This window comes from Danio rerio, chromosome 5 (genome assembly GCF_052040795.2).
Source record: "Danio rerio strain M-AB ecotype USA chromosome 5, GRCz13ab, whole genome shotgun sequence".
Taxonomy (NCBI): Eukaryota; Metazoa; Chordata; class Actinopteri; order Cypriniformes; family Danionidae; genus Danio; species Danio rerio.
In genome coordinates, this window is record NC_141025.1 from 35,611,425 (window position 1) to 35,632,907 (window position 21,483).

General features: G+C 34.7%; 1 protein-coding gene across 2 annotated transcripts; it reads left to right on the forward strand.

The window, feature by feature from the left end:
* Positions 1-2,052: 2,052 nt before the first annotated feature.
* gfm2 (GTP dependent ribosome recycling factor mitochondrial 2) lies at positions 2,053-21,480 on the forward strand. 2 transcript variants are annotated; one of them, NM_001077545.1, is given in 20 exon segments: positions 2,139-2,322; positions 2,915-2,996; positions 3,080-3,125; positions 3,467-3,564; positions 4,560-4,685; positions 5,126-5,214; positions 7,899-7,987; positions 8,143-8,203; positions 8,286-8,471; positions 9,797-9,877; positions 10,426-10,574; positions 10,660-10,800; positions 11,044-11,143; positions 12,689-12,866; positions 12,941-13,017; positions 14,367-14,505; positions 16,412-16,594; positions 16,684-16,799; positions 19,385-19,567; positions 21,142-21,480. In NM_001077545.1, coding segments are annotated over 20 exon segments (2,289 nt in total). In that variant the 5' UTR covers positions 2,139-2,286; the 3' UTR covers positions 21,271-21,480.
* Positions 21,481-21,483: the final 3 nt, after the last annotated feature.

The following is a 21,483-nucleotide window of genomic DNA, read 5'->3' on the forward strand; positions in this document are numbered from 1 at the left end:
CCAGCATATGAAACTAGTAAAAATATGCTGTAACTGGTATTGTCATAGTAACATCGAGTAGAAAAAATATCATAATATATTCCTGTATATGTAGGTTAGGGAGGAAGATTTAAGTTTAGAATGGGGAAAAAACATGACATTTCGGAACTAAAAGAAAGGAACAATGTTGCTCTGAAAATGATTTATTAAATCACTTCACTATTTGTTAACACATTTTGAAAACAGAAGTTATTTGGAGGTAATTTCCAGAATTATGATAATGAAGAGGGCCCTTTGAACACTTCCTCGTAAGACTTCTGCATTACAAAGCCACATAAAAGTGGCCTTGTTCTCATCCACTATTCACTTCTTTATTCAGCTTATCAGTACATGTGAAACAATTTAAAGATGAAGTTATTTTACCACCTCCTGCTTCTCCATGCCGATAAACAGAAGGTCTACAACAATTTCTGTCAAATTTCTTTCCCAGTTTGCTTCAGAGGAAATAGTCACACGAGTTATAGACTTGCTACACCTTTCTTTTGTACCTTAACCTTAAATCTGCCTCAAAACAAATATATGAAATCTTTTAAGCTGATCAGTTACGAGCGATTTTTATTTGACGTTACTCATTTTACTATAATCGTGTTATCCTGTCATTTGATAGGCTATCTTTTGTTTGAATTACGTGATTATTCATTTCCCAAAGGCATTTTTTTCCAGCATACAAACATAATTCCCAAAAACACTCTACACAATACAAATCTTCCCCAAATTTAAAACCTTTACAGCTGAGAGGATAAATGCAAGTTTGAACTGATTTGTTTAACTAATAGGAGTTCTGTATCGAATACCAGAATGGTGAAGATAAAACTAGGCCAAATAGGATGGGAATCATCTGACAAAATACTCAGAACTCAACTTGAACTATAGTCATCTGTTTTCTTGTTATTATTTCCTCCTGGGTTCACAATTTTCTCAAAACAACTCTTATTAATTAAATAGTACTTATGTATTAGTTAATAATACATTGTATTGCTGCAAATAATAGAATTTCATATTTCAGAAAATCATACATAACTGTATCATTGATGTCAACTATTCCGTTTTTACTATGCATTTAGTTTGTGTCTTGTACATATTTTTAAATGTTAGTGATTCTTCATTGGGCACAAGTAGCCTGTTATAAATGTATATACATAGGTTTCTAATTCATATTCATAGACACTTGTACCTATTAAATAGCCAATGATATACATAGAAGGACAGATAACAAGAAAATATACACCCAGGACGTTTCTTTATAGATTAAATGTTATGGTTCTACTTTTTCAGTGATTGTCTGTTTGTCATTTAAGAAGTTGCTTATGTTTGTTTATTTATTATTATTATTATTTGCTTTATCTTTTTAATATCTACCAATTTTGTAGTGACATAAAATTAATGAATTTGTTTGTTTGTTTGTTTATTCAAGCTGGCTGAATGTAGAAAGCAGGTATTTAACCAAAATAAATACAATTTCTTTGACTTTTGCATTAATTTGATTTCTCATCGATACTAAACTTTTCTATAATTAAATATAATTTCTATATCATTCTGCTGTAATCACTTGTGAAAACTACTAGCCATAAATATTTTACTAATGCTGCTATATTTGATATTTCATTAAAAGCAGTTTCAACAATTCGGGAAAAAAACATCTAATTGCATTTTATCGTTTATTTGTGTGTTTGTTTGTTAAAAACTGAATTAATGAAGATAACGCTGTAAAAATACTGAATGTAAAACCATAATTATTATCTGTGGTTTATAGATATCACTTAACATTAAAACGTATGTAGCTTATTTTGTAATAAAACGAAAGAAAATCTATTTGAAACGCATGTAAACAACAATAAAAATATATAATTATATTTCACAAGTACTTGCTCTGCACGGACTGTTATGCTCGCCAACGCTGCTGCCATCTGGCGTTTGATTTGAGACCCTGCTTGTTTTCAAGCCCCGGAACGTCTTACAGTTCCGTCATTTCTTTGCGAACGGACTTATTTACAGATGCACCGAACAGTGTGCAGTCGATAAGTGTCACCGACTGAACGAAGGCGTTTTATAACCACAAGTCATCCGTTTTCTACATGCTGTTTGTGGAAAATGTCAATAAATTAGTTTATTTTTGATACAGCGCTTCAGCCGTCATGTTTTATAGCAAACATAGCAAATTCTCAACGTGACTTTGAAGCACATCAGTCAGTCATGTGTCATAGAGTACAACAGCATCTTTAACTCAACAAGACATTCTTTTGCAAAATGCTTTTAAGTCTGACGTTCCCCTTCCTCCGAGGGGTAAGTGTGTCCTGTTTGACAAACGTTAGCTTGAATGCCTAAAATGTGGAGCCATTTGATACTGACAGTCGTTAGCTTGATAATTACATTTTCCAAGAGAGTAAACCCTTGTTTACAGTGTGTGTGTGTGTGTACAAGGATAGTAAAACCTTACATTCTGACACTGTAAAAATTAACATTCAGCCACCTCTTTTGTAATTTTTAGACGTTGAAGTCAGCGTTTGTTAGGTGTACACATTCAAAGATGTGGGTAGGATTGATTGAGGTGAAGTTGGTTTCAAAGTACAATATTGTTCACAGTCAATTCAATAGTGCTAATGTTTTTTCAAGTCCAACTTTCATGGCATTCTGATCAATTATTTAAAGTAGCATGGTAAACATAATAGGGACCATGTCACAAGTTGACACTGAACGAATGTGAGAATATAAATCCAACTTTATTTTAATGTAAGATTGGTGAATACTAAAACAGTGTTAAGCCATCTCATAAGCCTGTATTGTAAATTTTTGAAATGATTAACCAGTCATATTCAATCATATTACATGATAGAAGAAAAGTCATTCAATTTTATCATCGGTTCTTTACTTTCAGTGCACTGGACACCTGGTAAACAGATCCTTACAGGCTCCAAGATGGAGAGTGACATGGAAAAGAAGTTACAGCTTGTTACAAGGTAAAGTGATTTGATAGTTACTCAGTTACAGAATGTTCTGCAGACTCAGACTGGTGAATCACAGCATTTCTTTTGTTCTGCAGATGAGGTAAAGTCACTTAGAACGGTGGTCAACCCTGACATCTCAAAGTAAGACTTGACATACTTCACAAAACATGTTGTTGCAAGTGTGCATTTGATAGTAATGAACTTGTAATCAAAAGAAAACCAGTTGACTATATATATATATATATATATATATATATATATATATATATATATATATATATATATATATATATATATATATATATATAGATAGATAGATAGATAGATAGATAGATAGATAGATAGTGTTTTTATATTGATATACTTAATCTAGATTAAGCAGATTTTAAACTGTTTATCATTTGAATGAAAATGTGGAAATGTATTGTATTGAAAGCATAATGGTTTATTCACACCACGTTTATTATAATGCTTTTGATCAGAATTCGCAACATAGGCATCATGGCGCATATAGATGCAGGGAAAACCACCACCACTGAGAGAATGCTCTACTACTCTGGCTACACACGGGCTCTTGGAGGTGAGGCCATGTTTAGAAAAAGTAGATGAAGAATAGGATCAATTTTTTTTTGGTATTTGAATTAATTGAAGACCCACCCCCCACTGATAAAAGGTCCAGAACTTGTCCCATACATGAGCTCATTCGCCTTATTTTGACTGCTATGCCAACATAAATTGCGAAGGCATCAAAGAAGGCTTCCAATAAATGCAAAGAATTGTAGTCAACGTCTAGTTGTACAAAAAAAAAAAAAAAAACTTGAAGTAACTTTTATTTAGAATTTTGGACCTTATTCTTAAAAGAAAACTAAATAACTATTAAAAAGGTTTAAAGCACCAAAAGCAGCTCATATTAAAGTACGTTTTTATACCAGTTAGGCTATTATTGTTATCCATGAACTTTCAAATTGTACTTTTTTTTTTTTTTTTTTTTTTTTTTTTACAAAAAAGATAAGGAAAATCAGGAAGCTCTACATTATTAATATTACTGTTTATTTTATTTTAGTTTTTATTATTATTCAGATTATTATTTTATTATACTTTAACACTCTAATTTTTCCCTAAATGATTTATGATGTAATAAATTTGCATTAAAAAAGACATTTCATATTTCTTTATTCTAAATATTTAGCTAACCTTTATGGTACCTCAAAAAGTGTGGTTATGATGACCAAGCAATGATGACAAGCTTGTCCAGCTAAAAGCTAGAAAATAGGGTGAATAACTACAAAAAGGTACTCTTTTTCAGGAGAAAAGAACCATTCTTTTACCAGGCTGGCTATGGGCCTGAAATGAAGTCTAGTTTACAGATGAAAAGAATTAGTTGTTGTACTAACATTATTAAAACTAAATGCAAATAATTAAAAAGCTTTCAAAATAGTGTATTCAAAAGAAAAGAAGAACATCTTGCATAAGTTCATTTAAAGTAGCTATTTAATTAGTTTTTCTGCTGTAATGCTTGGTTAAAGAAGTGCTGTGCGCTTTAGTTTTGTATGACTGGTCATCTGCTATTTTTAGATGTGGATGATGGAGACACAGTAACTGATTACATGGCCCAGGAGAGGGAGAGAGGTATCACCATCCAGTCAGCTGCTGTTACCTTTGACTGGAAGGATTACAGGATTAACCTCATAGACACACCAGGTACACAATGGCCATCACATGTGTCCATACACTCATTCAGGCACCTTTTAAAGTAAAAAAAAAAGATCTCTGGCATTATTTTATGGATGAAAAAATATGTTAGGTTTTTGTAAGATCATGATCACAAGGACTACATTTTTTGCAATTTGTAAAATGTAATTTTAGTTGCCATTACTCCAGTCCTCAGTGGCACATTATCACGCAAAATGCCATTTAATATGCTAATCTAGTACGAAAGAAATGTTTATTATTATTTATGTAAAACTCAGTTATGCTGCTGCTTTTTTATATTAATGAATTTAGGATTATATTAGTCATATTAGAAAGGTCAAAAGTACAACATTTGTTTGGGGAAATAAAACATACGGGCCCCGAACTTGGACAATACATAATTGACAGTCATGATAGGTTGTCTTTTTTTTATTTTCTTTTTTTTATAGGTCATGTTGATTTTACTCTGGAGGTTGAGAGAGCTTTACGAGTGCTCGATGGAGCTGTCGCTGTGTTTGATGCTTCTGCTGGAGTAGAGGTTTGACAGAATTTTTTTTAATAATATGACTAATCATTGCATTAATATCTTAATATTATGATGATTGGTAGCTTTTAGCCAAAGCTGATGTAAAACAATGCACCTTGTACTTAAACGGCACCTATGGTGAAAAATCTACATTTAAAGCTGTTTGGACAGGCATGTGTGTTGGTATAGTGTTTAGACCATCATATTGGGGTGATATAAACACACCCAGTCCTTTTTTTTTTTCAAATTTAACACCATAAAAACGGTGGACCAGTTAGAGCAGTTTTCAGATCGACCGCAACTTGATGTAGGAGCGCGGTCCCCCCGCCCACTAATATTGATTGACAGGCGCACATTAACATGTCTCCATAGTAACGCATATAGTCATATCAACAAGACAGAACGTGCGCAAAGCAACCGGGAATAACAGGTCTGTTCAGTTTGCTAGGATTATCAATCATCATCAAATGTGATCAAAAGTGAATTTTACAGGTTTAAAATGTTTTTAAAACAGTGCACATGTGTAATGAATTACAGCAATTTACCTCAGCTTTAACATGCCTAATCTGCACAGCCGCGTGTCAGAACAAAGAAGATGCTTAAATCCCGGTCTGTGGACATTAAACCAGGTTTATTTTTGTACATTAACATAACAGATATCCATACAGCAGTGGATATTGACCTGTATCCTGTCACATATGCGTGCAAAAAGAGTGCAAAGCTAAACGCGCGCGCGCGCGCGCGTGTGCGCGCGTGTGTGCGCGTGTGTGCGCGTGTGTGCGCGTGTGTGTGCGCGTGTGTGTGTGTGTGTGCGTGCGCGTGTGTGTGTGCGTGCGTGCGCGCGCGCGCGCGCGTGTGTGCGTGCGTGTGTGTGTGTGTGTGTGTGTGTGTGTGTGTCTCTGTGTGTGTGTGTGTGTCTCTGTGTGTGTGTGTGTGTCTCTGTGTGTGTGTGTGTGTGTGCGTGTGTGAACTTTGTAACCACATTGTGTGTTACTCATGGTTGCAAACTTGCAACTCCACAAAAAAGTGCATCAAATACTCATTGGTAAAGTTCTTACTGTAGTATTTCTCACAAACGCTACGTGAGATCTGTTTCCTGAGGCAGCCGAGGGCAGCGATTGAGGCGTGCTGCTGACAGGCACGTGGGAACGGTGGGCGGGGAGTACTAGCCTTAAAGACGCTGTACAAAAAAACAGCAACCAGGTTTTACCAGCAATAAAACAGAAACTTCAGACAGCTTTAATAAATAATCTGATGGGTGTTTTAAGCTGAAACTTTACAGACACATTCTGGGGACACAAAAGACTTATCTTAAATCTGGAAAAAGGGTAAAATAGGTGCCCATTAAAGTCCCAATGAACCGGAAGCTGCAATTATTATTTCTTTTGTATTGTGACGCAGTTCCTAGAGAAATGGAATTTTAAATGAGCATTGTTTTTTCTACTGCGAGCTGAATGGATGTAGTAAAGTAGGCATTACATTCAGAAATATAGGGAAAGGGGTTTTAGGAGAGTTATTACAGTCTAACCGACTCCTCCTGCTCACCATTTCTGTTTGTTGTCATAGCTAACAGTTGCAGCAGCCTTAGCCACACCCATCACCTCAAAATCACGTAATCTGACAATTTAACTTACAACAAACAGGAAGTGCACTTTTAGATTTGATTTAAAGATTAGAAGGGTTAACAAATTTTCTTTCTTAATTACATGTACAGAGGAATTGTTCACTACAAAACTGGCAATTTGAGCTAACAAAATTGTATGGTTAGTTTTGATGTTAAGCTTTATTTTTTGGGCCAGATGGAATCTGCAGACATTTATTGCTATTTCTGCACAGAATTTTGTTAAAAATCTACGGAGTTTCTACGGAATGGTTTTGGGAGTATCATAACTAAAACCTTAATATATGAACTAAAAAGTAATGCCTTTTTAAATTGTATTTAATGTTTACAATACAAATCCAATTAGATCCTCTTCATTTGGTAAAAAAATCAAGTCTTCTATATAATATCTACTAAAAGACAGAACATATTACTTTACAAACTGTATTGTACAAAAATCATAAAAAAATTTTTATATTAGCCAATAATTAAACTGGGTGACGCAGTAGGTAGTGCTGTCGACTTCAAGAAGGTTGCTGGTTCGAGCCGAGGCTGGGTCAGTTGGCGTTTCTGTGTGGAGTTTGCATGTTCTCCCTGTGTTTGCGTGGGTTTCCTCCGGTTTCTCCCACAGTCCAAAGACATGTGGTACAGGTGAATTGGGTAAATTGTCCGTAGTGTATGAGTGTGGATAAGTGTTTGTGGATGTTTCCTAGAGATGGGTTGCAGCTGAAAGGGCATCCGCTGCATAAAAATTTGCTGGATAAGTTGGCGGTTATTCCGCTGTGGCGACCCCAGACTAATAAAGGGACTGAATATGAATGAATGAATAATTAAACTGAAAATAATTTAAAAACTGAATAAATATAAATTCACTCTAATAAATAAACAGAATCGATGAGTGCCTAAAAATCTGCGGAATTCTGCACACGCAGATTCAGTATGGGCCTATTATATGCAAATAACAACACATTCTAACCCTAAGCTGCTATTACTTTAAACTTAAATGTATAGTTGCAATGTAACAAGGACACTAAAAGTGTAGTCAAAAAGTCTATTTATTTGTAAATGGTTGTGGTGTTTTTGACCTATATTTCAGGCTCAAACCATGACTGTGTGGCGGCAGGCAGAAAAACATCAAATTCCTTGTGTGTGCTTCCTAAACAAGATGGACAAACCTGCAGCTAGGTGATGCACACAAATATTTCATTTCTTCAATTGTTTGAATATCACTCTTTATTAATTCAATCCTTTAAAACATTGTCTGAAAAGTAATACATGTTATTGATCTGAATGAACAACTGCTGATCACTAGGGTTTAATCTCTCTCTCATCTTTCCTAGCCTGAGGTATTCTTTAGACAGCATAAAGGCCAAATTAAAAGCCAACCCTGTTCTCCTTCAGGTACTCTTTTTGAGCAACCCTTATTAAGCAGCCACACTTACAAATGCAAGGATTCAATCTGAACACTTGGTGTCATTTGCAGATTCCCATTGGCTCTGGGAAGAGCTTTACCGGATTGGTGGACTTGATCACTAGGCAGAAAATGATGTGGCAAGGAAACGCACTCACAAACGATGGTCGTTCCTTTGAGATCAACAGCCTTCAGCCCTCGGATGACCCAAATGTGCTGCTGGCTGTCAGTGAGGCCAGAGCGGCTTTGATAGAACAGGTGAAACACAAAAAACTATTTAAAAACAAAATACATTATGGTCAATTTAGTTAGTCTCTAAATACAGTTTTATCATGCATTATTTTCCTCCTTGCATAACTTACCACCTATTTTTGGTGGAATGATATGGTTATTTTGAATAATGCTTGTGTTCAAACAACAACAGAACTCTCATTGTCTTTCATTGGTTTAACAAAAACTTTTTTGAAAATGTCAAAGTATCATAACAACATTAAAAATGTTTTATAGATATAGATTTTTACTTTAAAAGTAATTACTTGTGCTCTTTGATATTTTGCAACACTTCAAGTCTGACACCCACCCGTCCACTCAGAGCAGGGCTCGAATTGATGATTCTAGCATGGGAGACGGTCCTGCTGGAATCTCTAGTTCGAGCCACGCTCTCAGTGGGTGGATGGATGTTGAACAAGAGGGGTAACATTTGTTTCCATAAGCCTGATGGAAATAAAGGCTGAATTATACTTCTTCGTTGAGTGTTGATCACCATAACCCACGTCATGTATTTATACTTTTAATGGGCTCACAGTTCTCAGGACCACCCACAATCATCATTGCTACCAAGCTAACCAATCACAGGGCTTACTCTGTGTCGTTGTGATGTGTAGTTAATTTTTTTGTTTGGTGCACATCAACGCCAGCCATGGCAAAAGGTTTGCAATTGTGCAAAGGCATAAATCATTATAAATCAGCTTTAAAGTCCCAATGATTCAGAAGCTGCAATTATTTTTTCGTATTGTGACGCAGTTCCTAGAGAAACAGAATTTTAAATGAGCAAACACTGCGCATGGCTTGTTTTTTCTACTGCAAGCTGAATGGATGTACTAAAGTAGGCATTTCTTTCATAAAGATGGGGAAATTGGTTTTGGGGGAGTTATTGCAACCTAACAGACTCCTCCTCCTCACCATTTCTATTTGTTGTCATAGCTGACAATTGGAGCCGCATGGTTAAATGTTTTAACCACACCCAATTTTTAAAATATAAGTAATCTGTCAAATTAACAGAAAAAAGTGCTTTTTCAGATTCCTGGTAAAGACTAAAGATTGTTTTAATGACATGCACAGATGAATCGGTCACCACAAAAATGGTTCGATTGATGTCTTGGGGACTCTGGGGGGTGAGTGTAATGGAGGCCAGCTGGTGAGGGCTGTGTGACCTTCTCTAGTGGCAGACATTAGAGATTTTGATCTTTAGCTTCATTGTTTGAGCAGACCAGAGGGGTTTTGTTATTTTTGCAATTAAATTTCTTCGAAAACGAATTGGGTATATAAATTAAAAATAATCGTTGCATAATCTGTGTGGACAGGTAGCAGATCTAGATGATGAGTTTGCAGAGCTGCTGCTGGGAGAGTATGGTGAAAACTTTGATGCAGTTCCTGCAGTGAAGGTAAGAGTATACTATACTGTGGTCTTTGCAAAAAGCTGCATCTGACTATTAGACACACACTGTCAATTTGATGGTGAAGAGTAAAAAACACATAGGTTAATTGGTGTATAAATTACATTTTATAATTCAATAAATATAAACAATGCTATTTTTTTTAATAAAATATTTTTTTAAACATATCTTTTAGTTCCCCTCAATCCACAACAAATCCTTCAAAATGAACATTATTTAGAATGAATTTAAAAGAATTAATATTATTGTGGCATTCAGATGTCTAGCACAGGGGAGTCCAAACTCGGTCCTGGAGGGCCGGTGTCCTGCAGATTTAAGCTCCAACTTGCCTCAACACACCTGCAAGGATGTTTCTAGAAAGCCTAGTAAGAGCTTAAATAGCAAGCCAGGTGTGTCTTATTGGGGTTGGAACTAAACTTTGCAGGACACCGGCCTTCTAGGATCGAGCTTGGGCACCCCTGGTCTAGCAAAACTAAATTTGTTGAAGGTGGAACTGAAACCAGCAGCCTCTGGGCAAATTCTCTTTATGAATCAAGTTGCAGGAGGCGGTGAGGAGAGTGACTTTAGCTCGTAAGGGTGTACCTGTGTTGTGTGGAAGCTCTCTAAAAAATAAAGGCGTTCAACCTCTGCTGGATGCCATCACTGCTTACCTTCCTGCTCCCAATGAGAGGAACCATGACCTGGTGTGAGTACACCATCCTTTAAACTTCATAGTAAGATTGTGTTTTTTTTATTGCCATTTAAAAATGCATGTACATTTGTCTGCACAGGCGCTGGTATAAAAATGATCTGTGTGCCTTGGCATTCAAAGTGGTCCATGACAAACAGAGGGGTCCGCTTGTGTTTGTTCGGATCTATTCAGGAAGCATGAAAGCTCAGTCATCAGTGCACAACATCAACAGGAATGAAACGTAGGTTTAGTGAACATCACATCGCATGGAGTTACTTGTCAGTAAATAAGACCCTATAAATCCAGTAACAATTTTACATTAATTTCACTATAAAAGCTGATATTTTACTTTAAATAACTGAAAGACAGGTACTATGGTGTTTTTACAACTAATTCTTAGATTTCTTCATGCTTTCTCAAGAGTCAAGATTTGTTTTATTTAAGGTCTACCCTGAAGAACAGTATTTTGTGTGTTGTCCTCTAGGGAGAAAATGAGTCGACTTCTCTTACCTTTTGCCGATCAACAAATCGAAATCCCATCGTTGTCTGCAGGAAACATTGCACTCACTGTTGGACTCAAACAGGTCATTTAACTTTCATCGTACATAGTATAGCTGCACGATATTGGAAAATTCTAACATTGCAATATTTCTTTATTTTATATTATAAATTTAGAATTTTAGATTGATTGGGATGATTCTGTAGGGTAGTGCATATGCATACAATATAATAAACAATCTACAAGCATAGATAAATTCAATAAAGAAAAGATGCAAATTTAATAAACAGCATTTTATTGTTTTCAGAAAAGTCGGACTGTGTGCAGGCATACAGTAACTGAATAATCAAATGTAAAATAATGCTGCATAGTCTTCATTTTCTAAACAATTCAATAAAACGAAGTGGTATTAGTTTGTCAAAGCCCTATTACATAGAATGCACACCTTTACTAAGCTTGTTTTAGCTGCTTTATAATATTGTAACAGATTTGATTGTAGATAAATAAGTCATAACTTTTCTAAAGTATTTTTCAAGTAGTCATGTGTTAAAAAAAATTGTTTTTTTATTAGGAGTGATAACCATATGATGTACAGTAAACAATATTTTTGTCATTCAGTTCAATAAACTTTTAATAATAAACTTAAAAGCCATAATATTTCAAGCTATGAAACATTCCAACAACTCAGTTACAAGAAGTCACAAGTAGTGTAGAATGCTGGTGTGCATACATTCAATCCTTTTTTTTTTTTGACTTAGTCCCTTTATTAACCACTAACTTATCCCGAATATTTTTTACGCAGCAGATGCCCTTCCAGCTGCAACATAACACTGGGAAATCCATACACGCATACAGTACGGACAATGTAGCTTAGTCACTTCACCTATAGATAGGCCCACACGGAATCTGCGCACGCAGAATTTTGCAGATTTTCTGCTGATTTTCCGCAGAATGCCACAGACTTTTAGCATACATTAATTATGTTTATTTACTTGAGTGAATGTGTGTTAATCTATATTTATTCCGTTTGTAAAGTAATTGTAGTATTATTGACTAATATGAAAATGTTCATCTGATTTATCTTCAATACAGTTTGTAAAGTAATATTTTCTGTCTTTTAGTAGAGATATTATATGAGAGACTTGCTTTGTTTACAAAATAAAGTTAATTTAATTAGATTTGCGTCTGAAACATTAAATAAGTTTTATGTTAAAAAGATAATGTTTTTCATTTCACATATTAAGGTTTAAGTTATGATACTCCCAAAATAATTCCGCTGAAATATGCATATTTTTACCAAAATTTTCAGCAGAAATAGCAAAAATGTCCGCAGATTCCGTTTGGCCTTACCTATAGTGCATGTCTTTGGACTGGAAAACTGAAGCACCCAGATAAAACCCACGCGATCCCGGGGAGAACATGTTAACTTCACACTGAAAACGCCAGTGTCAATGTAAACGCCAACTGACCCAGCCGAGGCTCGAACAAACAACTTTCTTGCTGTGAGGCGAGAGTTCTAGTGAATTGAAACTAGTTTAGTTCAGTAAAAATGTCACTGTTTAGTTCAGTGTAATGCATTGTACACCTTGTTACGGTCGCATTTTCTGTAATGTTTCATGTTTTGAGTCAGACAGTAACCGGTGACACCATCGTGTCCTCCAAAGCATCTGCAGCAGCGGCGATCCGACGGGCTCAGGCTGAAGCAGAGAGCAGGAGCAACTCACATAGTGCGGCTCTTGCAGGAGTGGAGGTCCCTGAGCCAGTGTTCTTCTGCTCCATTGAACCTCCTACTATGGCCAAACAAGCAGGTAATGACATTATAATTTTTTTTCCAAGCAAGCTTAGTGCCAGGATTGAGATCTCTCTGTGGTTTGTAAAACAGATCTGGAGCACGCACTCAACTGCCTGCAGAGAGAAGACCCCAGTCTTAAAGTTAGAATAGATCCTGATTCTGGACAGGTAAATAAACCCGTAACACAGGATTTCAAGTGCTTTGTCTGGTAAATTGTGCCATTTGCAGTTTACAGTATTAATTAGCATTGTTCAAACATAACCCTTATTGCATTAACCCTTTAACTTAAACATTTTTGAATTGGATTTCTGAACTGAATTTGGATGTCACCTCACACACTCAATGCATTTTTTTCAACACATCCCATAATTTCTAAAATATCAACCTCTACCAAATGGTAGATATGTCGGTTTATGGTAAAAGTACTGGACTTAATACATATATTATAAAAATCAGAACAAAAAATTAAGTGTAAGACCAATTTATTTAAAAACAATCAAAATAAAACATTTTTGAATACTAAATCATCTTTATTTTTTGAAGCATGCCATAAAATATTGCAGATACTAATTTAACATGTTTTCTTGTTTTTTTTAAATATTTTTTGACAATAAAACCAAAATCAAGTGTAGTAGTTTTTTTTTTGTAAACCAACAAAGCTGTGTGTATAAACCATTAATTAAAACTTTAACAGTCTTTATTTAAAACATTTGGAAGAGCAGGCAGTTAAAGGGCTGATCTTTTTTATAGTATTTTATAATTAACTGTATTAACCCATTTAGAATGAATGGGATTTAATTAGCTGTTAAATGCAAATTTAAGGGAGTTAACCTAATATCTTTAATAACTTATTTATTTTGTCATGATGACAGTAAATGATTTTTGTTTCTAGTTGTTTTGCCAGATACTAGTATTCAGCTTAAAGTGCCATTTATAGGATTAACTAGGTTATTAGGTTCACTAATTCAGTTAAGTTAATTGGGTAAGTCACCGGATAACAGTGGTTTGTTATGTAGCCATTTAAAAGAACAATCATAAGGTGGCTTATAATATAAACCTTAAAACAGTTTCCAGCTCTTAAATTGTTTGTTATCTGACATTAAAAACATTCTGCATTGAAGGAATTGTCTTCATTAAATATAGTATAATTACAATATAACCAGAAGATAATAGCTGTGCTATCTTTGTCATTCCATTGCTCTACAATTAATTTATTCTTTTATTGGTCACACTTTGCAATAAAGTTTCATTAGTTAGTGCATTCAGTAACATAAACCAATTATGAACAATACAATACAGCATTTATAAATCATAGTTCAACGTTTACTGATACATTATTAGCATCAGAATTCATGCTTGTTAACATTAAAGCACTGAACTAACAATGAACAACTGTATTTTTATTAACTAACATGAACAAATACTGTAATAAATGTAATGTTTATGTTAGTAAATGCATAGTAACTAATATAAATCTGTTGTAAAATGTTACCATTTTATGTATACACATTTACAGACAGTACTGTGTGGAATGGGAGAGCTGCACATTGAGATCATCCATGATCGCATTAAGAGAGAGTACAAAATCGAAACTCATCTTGGACCCCTGCAAGTGGCCTACAGAGAGACCATCCTGCAGTCAGCAACAGCCAAAGGTAACGCCAATGTAAACATTGTCTTCATATTTTGACTACCATATCACCTTGCTGTGGTAAAACACTAGTCAGTTCATCTGATTTGTTTGTTGCATTCACTCATTTATTGTTCAGTCTAACAGATAGTCAGTTAACTTAGAACAGACATTGCCATTGTTAAAGACTTGACATAAATCAATAAAATATATTTTATAGTTTTTAATTTAAGCACCATTTTAAGGACAATTATTAGCCCCTTTAAGCTATATTTTTTTACGATGGTCTACAGAACAAACCATAATTTATACAATAACTTGCCTAATTACCCTTACCTGCCTAGTTAACCTAATTAACCTAGTTAAGCCTTTAAATGTCACTTTAAGCTGTATAGAAGTGTCTTGAAAAATATGTAGTCAAGTATTATTTACTGTCATCATGGCAAAGATAAAATAAATCAGTTATTATAAATGGGTTATTAAACTATTATGTGTAGAAATGTGTTGAGAAAAAATAAACAGGGGGCTAATAATTCTGACTTCAACTGTATATGTCATACATACACAGAAACTATATACATATACGTGTGCGTGCGTGCGTACACACTTAAATTGTTAAAATGACTTTAAAGTCTTACTGACCTTAAACATTTGAATGGTACTGTAAATCAGCAATGCTTATCAATGCTGCAATTTCTTTCACAACATCCTTGAATTTTGATTATAACTTAGTGGCAATAAGGAACTGACATGCCTGGAGTTTTACACACAACAAACTACACATTAACAGGGTTTCCACAGGTCATGGAATGTCTGAAATATCATTTAATTTTTTAAAGGTCTATTCCAGACATTGAAAGTCATTTTTATTTATTTATTTATTTTTAATTAATTATTTTTTTTTTGGTCAAAGTCTTGGAAGATCATAGACTTTTTTTTTTGTATGGAGCTGTTTTTTGTCTGCTCAGTGCTCAATCAGTCCTTATATTTTGTGGGACAACTTTTGAATGATTGTGGCCTAAATTTACTGATTTTGTGACTACCTTTCTCAAAATTTGTGTCACTATTTGCTGAATTTATTGTGGTGTTTTGCTTAAAATATAGTTATTTGCACACAGCATAGTTATTACTTTTTATCATTACTTTTTTGACCTCAAGAACCTTTGCTCTCCTTTATTTCTATGAAGTGTACACATGGTGCATCCAAAGTGGGTCACACACCTAGAAAAAAAGTGCAGCACAGTGCTGTGTCTATGATAACTCAGAATTCAAAGGAGGAATTTGAACATGCAGTAGAACATTTGAACATACAGTATGTAGAACAATTGTCACAGAGCAGCCAAAATATGAAGGAAATCTGAGGCAATTAAAAAACTGTCAGCTCTTTTTCAATTGTGTGTTATTTCTGTGTTAAATTGGCTGTGCTAGTTTTAGGACAGTTATCGTAAGTTATTTAGTTAGATAAACTCCAGATTTGGCTTCAGTACTGACTAATTAAAAACAGAAATTTAAAAGATAGATTTGTGAAGGGTGTATTTATATATGCAAGAGCACTGTAGCTCATGGAAATTCGGTCAGTGAAAGTCAGAAAATTTAACATTTGGCTTTGAGTGGGAACCCTGCATGAAATTGCTTTATAATATTGATACCAAATATTACAGTGTTTTTGTTTTATTTAAAGGGCAAAACTGAAAATTTACTCGCACTCATGATTTTATTTATTTAGTTGAATACAGAACAAGGTATCAATGAATATTGCAAACAATTGATATCCATAGTAGGAACAAAAATACTATGGAAGTCAATGGCTGCTGCTTTCCAACATTCTTCAAGACATCTTTCTTTGTGTTCAACAGAACTTTTATTTTTCTCTGAACTATCTCTTTAAGTAGTAAAGTAAAAATAATATATGATTTAAATGATCGTTTCAGACCTGTTAGATCGTATTCTGGGAGAAAAGAGGCATGTTGTCTCTGTGGAGCTCACCGTTCATCCTCTGAAGGAGAACTCTAGTGCTTCCTGTGACATCACTTTTGAAGAGGACGTAAAAGCGATGCTTTCTGCTGATTTCAGAGAGGCTGTGGAAAACGGAGTTCAGAGTGCCTACCTCCAAGGTGATAGAAATTGTTGATTCTAAACCTGGAACATTTAGATATACATGTGCAGTATTGCAGTGCAGTTGTGACTTTAATTCTCGGTGCAGGTCCTGTGCTGGGTTTTCCTGTTCAAGGAGTACAGACTGTCATCCAGAATGTACGTTTGGAATCAGGCACATCTGCAGCCATGGTGTCGGCTTGTGTGTCCCGCTGCATGCTCAAGGTGCTCAAACTTTAACCTTTCCCACAATCCTTTTCAAATAACACCACACATGAGTTTATACCCACAATCACACATCAGCAGATTAAGGTTGTCAGTGTAGTGTCTCAGTTCTTAATATGGTCCTATTCACATAAAGTAGACAATTTACAAGAGTGACGCAACTATTTATTAACCAAACTCTGACTTTTTTTTAGCACTCAAGTTTTTTTCCCTTGTAAAAATAGGGCTGGGGGATAATTTAATAATGATAATTATCACAATAGATATTTTTTCAATAAAACGATAATGATTATGCATTATGCGTAACACTGCATAGGCATTTTGCAGCCTGCATTTGCGAATGCCGCACACAGTACAAGTTTACAGCCATACTGTGTTAGTTGCACTTGGAGGAGTAAGAAAAAATAAGTTAAAAAACATAAGGTCACAGTCACAGACATTGTTATCAAGAAACATCACTTAACTTCAGCAGTCTGAAGCTACATAGTTTTTTGCAATCTGGCACAAAATAGAACAACGTGCACTGCAAACTACACAGACACGACTAGTGTCATCCAAAACAGGCCTCACCAAAAACTTGTTTCATCATTTAAAATACTGCCACCCTTATGAAGATGCTAAGAAATTATAGACCAAAACAAGTGTTGGTAAACGGGGACCATCTACAAGCATTAGCGCAACTACCCAGCAGAGTCTCATGTCATCATTTTCAAAAGCCGTGCGAAAAAGACATAGGTGACAGACGACACAATTTCAGTAAACACTTGATGCTTGCTGTAAACTGCAGGCTGCATTATTTAAGGGCATTTGTTATGACATTGTTCGGATCTTTTGTTATCAAGCTTATGTTTCCTTTTTAATAGTAACAGGATGTCTTAAAGTATTAAAAGTTGATGAGAATTACGTTGATTGAGATCAATTACGAGAAAATTAAGGCCCTTAAAAGATATTAAAATGTCTTAATCACATTTTTGCGAGGTCTTGAATTTTGGTCAAGCGTTGTCTAAAGTGTTTGACTCCAAAAAAAGCATGAACATATTTATTTTCCTTCTAATATTACCAACTGCGTGCTCGATCCACGCTACTGGTTCAGGCCGGGGCAGGTCCGGCCAAGCTCCTCTGTCTGGGTGATGTGATGTAATTTGCAACAAACACGGGAAAAGGATGTGACACTCTACACGTGTAGTAAAACCATAGAGCGAAACAGACGGTAAAAAGGGAAAATGTAAGTTGCCTACTCCTGGTACGAGGAAGACGAGTTTAAACAGTGGCTGAAAACAACCGCGTGATTTATTCTTTCAAACTTGTTTCTTTAAATATTCTGAGAAGGTCTTTAAAAAGTCTTTAAACGGTATTGAAATTATTAAGATATTTTCTTTGAAATCTCTTATAGCATATTCCCTCATCAACGATAAAATAACCAGCCATTATGCAATATTAAACACTCCCTTACCTGAATGAATAACATCTCAGTTGAAAAGCTTCAAAACAAGTCCGCGCTATGCTTCAGCGCGAAAGCAATCCATTAAACCGTTTTCAATGTACTGTTTTCAATTACTGATTGAATTTAATTTGTTTAATCAAGTGGTCTGTGAGAGCAGCACAGTCTTTACAAACTTGTCGCAGCACTAAAAGTACTCTTTAGTGACCTTGGAGGAACGAACTTGGTCGGAAGGATGCACTCACAACATGTTGTGTAAAGGGAGAGGCTCCCCTCATGTCTCGCCATGATGCACTATTTTTAAAATGAGAGTCTGCATAGGCCTATTTGTGCCAGTCTGTCAAATAAAATTGGTTAAAACACTCGCGGATATAACCAAGATCTGCGCATAACAGGGTTTTATGCAACACCGCAATATGCAATTTCAAGAGGGTGACTTCATAAGGTACCTGCCCGCACTTGATTATGTAATGCACGATTGCATCTTAAAGCGTAAAACATAACTTATCATTGGCATCCCTAAATAAAATATATTAAAGGTTGTTTTACCCTAAATTCACCATACTCACCATTAAAAGCACTTTGTGTATTATTTTTTACTTATATTGTCAGACAGCTAAAACATTTCACAAAATGTGCTAAATCAGCTGCACAAAGGGATTGTCATGCTGAAAAGCCTTAAAAATTGATAGATATAAAGATTTGACGTTTATCGTGATAATTATCGATACCGACTAATATGAAAAAAATATTGTGATTAAAAAAAATTATATATATATATATTTTATATATATATATATATATATATTTTATATATATATATATATATATATATATATATATATATATATATATATATATATTTTATATATATATATATATATATATATATATATATATATATATATATATATATATATATATATATTTTTTTTTTTTTTTTTTTTTTTTTTTTTTTTTTTTTGCCATATCGCCCAGCCCTAGGTAAAACCTTGGTTCAGAACCAGATTGGTCAACAATAGTCACGTAACACATCAAATAATTTTAGTGAGACATTTTATAATGTATATATCTATTATGTAAATTCATTCGTTGATCCCAAACTCTGATCCAGGCCTATGTCTTTTGGTATGTTTGCATGTAGGCTCTGAAGCAGGCTGGAGGGCAGGTTTTGGAGCCGGTAATGGCTCTGGAAGTGACTGTAGGAGAGGAGCATCTGAGTTCTGTGCTTGCAGATCTCTCCCAGCGACGTGGTATCATATGCGACATCCAAAGTCGACAGGACAACAAGATTTTGCTGGCTGATGTTCCTTTGGCTGAGATGATGGTGAGTGTGCAGTGCTGTCTGCTACTAAAAACATTACCATGACCTACCGAATCATATCAAACTTATAAAATGTGAGGTCTTATGGAATCAACTTAAAGGTGAGGAATGGATTGTCTTTAACAGCTTGTGACATCATCTGGGACATTATCTGAGAACGTTTACATGGACACCAATACTCTGATTTTAATATGATTAAGACAATATTCTGATCACGAGAGTACCACGTAAACAATGATTTTTGATTATCTTAAAGGACCACACACTCAAACTGCGGAGGAATCATTTATAGGCTGGTGACGTAATGATGTTACTGGGTGTGTGCTATAACATGTAATTGGGAATCATGAATGTAACATTCAAAAAGCAGCTCATGTAAACACCTGAATCATATGTCTTATTCAGATTATAGCAAATCATTAGATCATTGATGTCCATGTAAAAGTCACAAGCCCCAAACCCAGAAAAAAGGTGTTCCCTGATTTTGATGACAGCCTTTCCACAGGTTAGTAGTAAGCTAATGTAATGTTAATAGCATAATGCAAGTCTTGCATTTATGCTAACAAACAAATGATCAAAAGAAATATATTAATGCAATTCAAATGTATAAAATATGAACTGATGTTTACTTTAAACGTATTATAAATATATAATTATATTGTTCAATTATAATGATTAAAAAAAAAATATATATATATATATATATATATATATATATATATATATATATATATATATATATATATATATATATATATATATATACTTTTTTGTCAATTAATTTTGTGGCAAATTTTTGGCACCGGTATCGTTTTAAAAGTATCAATTTAGCACCAGTATCGAAAAAAACAAAAAAAAAATACCCAACCCTACAAAATACAGGTGGTATAAAATAGTAATCAATATAATTGATTTTGATGATAATCAATTGACCCTTGAATATTTACAAAAATAGAGCTTTAGTATAAATAGAGCACTTTTGCTAATTAATTTCAACGTTTAAATCAGACACATAAATAATATGCATGTGCATTACTCTCGACCACACGCTTAGGAAAAAACGAAAGTAAAACTGAAATACTGTATAATATAGTGCAGTACTTTAAACATCCAATAGGTGGTGGGTCAAAACCATAAGTGGCTATACGCAACAGCACAATAATGATAGTCATTCAAAAACATGTTTTGGGGGGTCGAATCTCGTTATGTTTTTGATGTCAGTTGCGGACCGGAGGGAGGAATAAAATGTAATTCAGCCGTAAATGGCCTTCGGCTCAGGAGTTTTAGACCCCTTGATTAGTGCATATTAACAATTCCTTCCGAATGGGACACCAAACAACTTCCCTCTGCCAAAAGGACAATGGGGGCCCAAAGTCTCAAGCAGTTGTACCTTTTGAAATCCTTCAAAAGGTAAAATGACACCTCTGACTAGCATACATGGAATATAACTAAGCATACTTTGGGCCCAACTCTTAATACGATTGCTACAGAATATACATTTATTAGAAATATGTACTATATAATATACACTATATTACAAATTATTGTATAAAAACTTTTTTTTTTTCTTCCTCAAGGGATACTCAACCGTTCTGCGCACTCTTACCTCTGGAAATGCCACCTTTTCTTTGGAGCTGTCCAGCTATGAGCCCATGAACTCTCAGGACCAGAACATACTGCTCAACAAGATGGCTGGGCTCACTTGACCCTGTCACCAACTGATTATTTATACAGACAATTTCATATTGCTCTGTAGATTGCTGCTTGCATATGGTCTAGAAGATGATCTTGGAGCCCACATCTACAGACAACCCTTGCACTATTTTTTTCTCAAGTGAAGAAAACACAGCAAGAACCTCTTAGTGTGAGTATGCATATGTATGTATGTGTGTAAATATACAATAATTTTACAACAACTA